This window comes from Macaca thibetana, chromosome 12, assembly GCF_024542745.1.
Source record: "Macaca thibetana thibetana isolate TM-01 chromosome 12, ASM2454274v1, whole genome shotgun sequence".
Taxonomy (NCBI): domain Eukaryota; kingdom Metazoa; phylum Chordata; class Mammalia; order Primates; family Cercopithecidae; genus Macaca; species Macaca thibetana.
In genome coordinates, this window is record NC_065589.1 from 23,644,130 (window position 1) to 23,648,223 (window position 4,094).

At 59.1% G+C, this 4,094-nt stretch overlaps 1 protein-coding gene across 2 annotated transcripts; it reads left to right on the forward strand.

Annotated features, from left to right (window-relative positions):
- The first annotated feature begins 299 nt into the window (after positions 1–299).
- On the forward strand, positions 300–4,094 carry CRYBA2 (crystallin beta A2). Of its 2 annotated transcripts, none has more exons than XM_050752459.1 (5): positions 300–595; positions 1,126–1,290; positions 2,033–2,174; positions 3,301–3,443; positions 3,885–4,094. In XM_050752459.1, exons 2-5 carry the CDS (start codon positions 1,130–1,132, stop codon positions 4,030–4,032), a joined length of 594 nt encoding a protein of 197 aa, XP_050608416.1. In that variant the 5' UTR covers positions 300–595; positions 1,126–1,129; the 3' UTR covers positions 4,033–4,094. The 2 variants fall into 2 exon arrangements, with proteins under 2 accessions (XP_050608416.1, XP_050608415.1); XM_050752458.1 differs by lacking the exon at positions 300–595 and adding an exon at positions 695–934.

The window sequence follows — 4,094 nt, forward strand, 5'->3', positions numbered from 1 at the left end:
CCGAAAGCCTGAACAGAGAGCTCCGCCTGAACTAAGCGCTTCATCCCCAGCTGCTAACTCTCAGGCAGACGTTGGGGGCCGGAATCCTTAGAGCCTGGAACTTTGTGGGAGACCCGAAGCGGCACGGGTTGGGCCGAGCTGAGGCCCAACATTCTTCCTGCCTCCCGCGGCAAGCCACTCCCTGGGTGGCTATTATGCCTAAACTCTGAGTAAACCGTGCGGCCCTCGGGCGGTCGTTTCCAGCGCCCGGCGCCGCCGCGTGGCGGGTCCTGATCACCTCCTCCTCTCCTTCCCGGACCCGAGGACACCCCGAGGACGCGGCGCAGGATCTGGGAACGCACACTTGGGAGGAAAGGGGCCGCGGTGGACCGATCCTCCAGGAAAAAGAGGATTGAGCACGTGAAGCGAATCCTTTGGGCAGAGCTTTCTCTACCTCCGCCCTAGCATCGCCCAAAAGAGAGGCCTGGACTAGGGCCGAGGAAGGCTGGCGATTAGACTCTGGGAAGAACTTCCGCTCCGCGAGTCAGCAGCGCGGTCTTAGCCCGAGGCCCCGGGGAGGTCAGGTCCCTTCGTCCCGAGGGCCGGGCCAGGGAGGGTGAGTTCTGCCCCGAGGCCTGGCACGCCCTGCCTGGCTCAGGCTGGAAAGAAAGAAAGCGCCGAGTCAGCCTGGGCTGCGGCGGGCGCGGGGTGCGCGCCTCAGCACTTTCTGTTGTCTTCCCCGGGGGTTGGGGCCACAGCGGCGGCTGCGGGAGAGGCCTCGGCTCCCCAGCGGAGACCAGAGCCGACCGCAGCCTGCCTGCTGACTCAGCTCCCCCACCCCCGAAGGAAAGGGTACGGGCAGGGGGACAAGGCCAGGGTATAAAGCCCGGCCCGCCTGGCCGCGCGCAGCCTCGCAGCCCGTCCATTTCTCTCGCGTGCGGCGCTCACCCACCCGGTGAATGCCCGCTGCTGGGGTGGGAAAGGGCGGGGAGAGCGAGAAGAGGGCGAGCCCCTGGCAGCTGGGTCCAGAAGCTAAGGCCTGGTCCAGTCCCCGGGTTCTTCACCTCCTAACCAGATGGGCAGGCTGTGGCTCGAAACGGGGCTCTTGAGACGCTGAGCGCGTGGTTCCACCCTTCCTGTCCGCAGCAGCATGAGCAGCGCCCCCGCAACGGGCCCAGCGCCCGCCAGCCTCACGCTCTGGGATGAGGAGGACTTCCAGGGCCGTCGCTGTCGGCTGCTGAGCGACTGTGCGAACGTCTGCGAGCGCGGAGGCCTGCACAGGGTGCGCTCCGTCAAGGTGGAAAACGGCGTGTGAGTGATTGCCTGGCCGCGGCTGGGCTAGGTTGAGGGGCACTGGGCTCCACTGGCGCAGGCTCAGAGCCTCAGCACCCTGTCCCGTGAACCCTGGAGAGACCTGCCAACTTGGGAAACCCCATAGCCTCCCCAAAATTCCCCACCCATCCCAAGATAAATCATGGGAAAGTGTGTATTTTTGTGGTAAAGAGACACAGGCGAGAAGTACCCCGCCGTGAAGGAGTTTCTAACGTACTTACATCCTTCCCAGAGTTTTTCTCTGTGCAAAAGTAGAAGGCTCTGCGCTTGGCTTAACAAAAGAAACCCAATCCTTTTCCCTGGCCCCACCCTGGTCTTAGAGTCCAGCTTTTCCCACCCTCCCGCCTCCTACCCCTGCCCCAACTGAGGTCCCAGTTCCTGCTATGATACTCGGGAGGGGTCCTCCAATGTGTCCCTGTGCAAAGGCCTAAACCTTTGGGGCAGGAGCTCTTGGTCGGGAGATCTTCATAGGCAGGAAAACTGCTTCCCAACTTGGGGTCCTTGAGCGGGAAGCCTGGGCTCCTCAAACCCCAGAGAGCAGCAGGTTTGGGACCTTTAGTCTCCAGAGGGGCTGGATTGCCATACAATGGGTGTGTCAGGGGAAGGGTTGGGGGTTGGAGAAAAATACTGTGCTTCTCAGTCTTTTCAATCATGGCAAGCAAGGGGGAGGCAGTGGGGGTGCGGCTCAGGCAGATACCTCCCAGCTCTTCTCCTTTAACAGTTGGGTGGCCTTTGAGTACCCCGACTTCCAGGGACAGCAGTTCATTCTGGAGAAGGGAGACTATCCTCGCTGGAGCGCCTGGAGTGGCAGCAGCAGCCACAACAGCAACCAGCTGCTGTCCTTCAGGCCAGTGCTCTGCGCGGTGAGCACAGCCCACTTCTCCTCCTCTGCCTCCTAACTCCAGGCCTTGGCCTCACCATGGCGCCTGGAAAGGCTGTTCAAGCCCTGCAGGGGGGATATGTAAACAAACTCCGAGATGGGTGGTAGTAGCATTATTTCTCAGAATCAGAAGGGTGTCCCCAAGAAAGTTGGGATTGTGGGCGTAGGCCTGGAATCCAGAAATCATCACCATGGACAGCACTGAGGCCATCCCATTCCTGAGCGTCTAGTGTTCCCTCACATCCAATAGCCCACACGTGTGAGTGAGTGCCTCTGGCGTCACACAGCCCTGTGAGGTCAGGGTGGCTGCTGTTAGCCCCATACACAGGTGTGGAAATGGGGCTCAAAGGGACAAAGTGGCTTGCCCAGGGTCACTGAAAAAAGTCAGTCTCAGTGTGTGTTTGTGTATGTGTTATTGTATGTGTGAGGGTGTTGGTAATGAATCAAATACACCAGAAGAGAGGATCTCATTTTCCATTTGTGCCGACCTGGTTGCTAGTAGGGCTGGGGAGTGGAGAGCAGAGGACCCAGCCCAGGCCAGCCCACTTCCTCTGTTCCAAGAGGCTGAAGAACCCTGCAGTGGGAAGGCCAGAGCCAAGATGCAATCAGTATTGATGCCCTGACATGTCTGTTCTGATTCTGCCATCCAGTACCCCTTAGCTGGGCACTAATCTGTGAGAGGCTGGCTGTGCTGAGGGGCTGGGCAGGGGATTGCACAGTTAGTCAATGAAGCCCTCAGGGGGACGGGACAGATTTCTTGGTGAACGGGACAGATTTCTTTAAGGACCTCTGGCTTTGCTCCTGCAAAACAGGCCCATGTCACAAGGTGCTCTCTAGTCCTGACCTGAAAGGGTCTCTGGAAACCCTATCTCCCCAGTCACCTCCTTAGCCCAAAGCCATGGGAGAGGCCAGGTTTGGGGGAGCCTCTGAGCGATCCATTTCCCAGCCTGCCAGGGAGCTGATGGGTTGAGCTCTGGGAGTGCCTGTGGGTCCTAGACAGCTGCACAGCTTGTGTGGGGCAATGGGTGAGGGAAGTGAGGCTGAGGATGTATCTGTTAACAACCCTTTGGAAGCCCTGACCTTTCTGTCCCAACCTTCCTGTGCCTCAGAACCACAGTGACAGCCGTGTGACACTGTTTGAGGGGGACAACTTCCAAGGTTGCAAGTTTGACCTCATTGATGACTACCCATCCCTGCCCTCCATGGGCTGGGCCAGCAAGGATGTGGGTTCCCTCAAAGTCAGCTCCGGAGCGTGAGTCCTGGAACCAGAACTGGGCAGAGAGAAGAGCAGGAAAGCAATGGGGACCAAGGGAGAGGGTGGAGAAAAGCGATGTGGGGAGGGTGCTAAGAGAGATATTGGGGACTTGGAGGCAAGGATGGAGACAGACTGGGAGGGAGGAAATGAGGAGGTCCTAGGAGAATGGGGGGCAGAGGAAAATATAGGCACAGAAGAAGGGCTGGAGAACATGAGGGGATGGAGGCAATGGAGGGTCGGTACAGGAGACAGGATGAGAACCGTGATAGGAAGATTGGGAGCAGTAGCCAGGGGAGGGAGAGAGCCACGTAGGGAAAGTTGAAGCAATGATTTTGGAGCTGGGGGTTGGGAGCTACAAAAAGGGGGGCTGCTAGTGGAGAACATAGAGTAGGGGTGGGGGCAGAGCTTACTCCCTGCCCTGTGCCCTCACTGGCCTAGGTGGGTGGCCTACCAGTACCCAGGCTACCGAGGCTACCAGTATGTGTTGGAGCGAGACCGGCACAGCGGAGAGTTCCGTACCTACAGTGAGTTCGGCACACAGGCCCACACTGGGCAGCTTCAGTCCATCCGGAGAGTCCAGCACTAGGATCCATGGCCCCAGACACCTTCCCTGAAGACCATCAATAAAGGTTCCTGAATCTTCCTGCC

Bases quoted from the DNA above. Each gene is read 5' to 3' on its own strand.
- CRYBA2 (XM_050752459.1), top strand. From the start codon at position 1,130: ATGAGCAGCGCCCCCGCAACGGGCCCAGCGCCCGCCAGCCTCACGCTC. The intron at 2,175-3,300 runs GTGAGCACAGCC...CCTGTGCCTCAG, and splicing joins TCAGGCCAGTGCTCTGCGCG to AACCACAGTGACAGCCGTGT. The intron at 3,444-3,884 runs GTGAGTCCTGGA...TCACTGGCCTAG, and splicing joins CTCAAAGTCAGCTCCGGAGC to GTGGGTGGCCTACCAGTACC.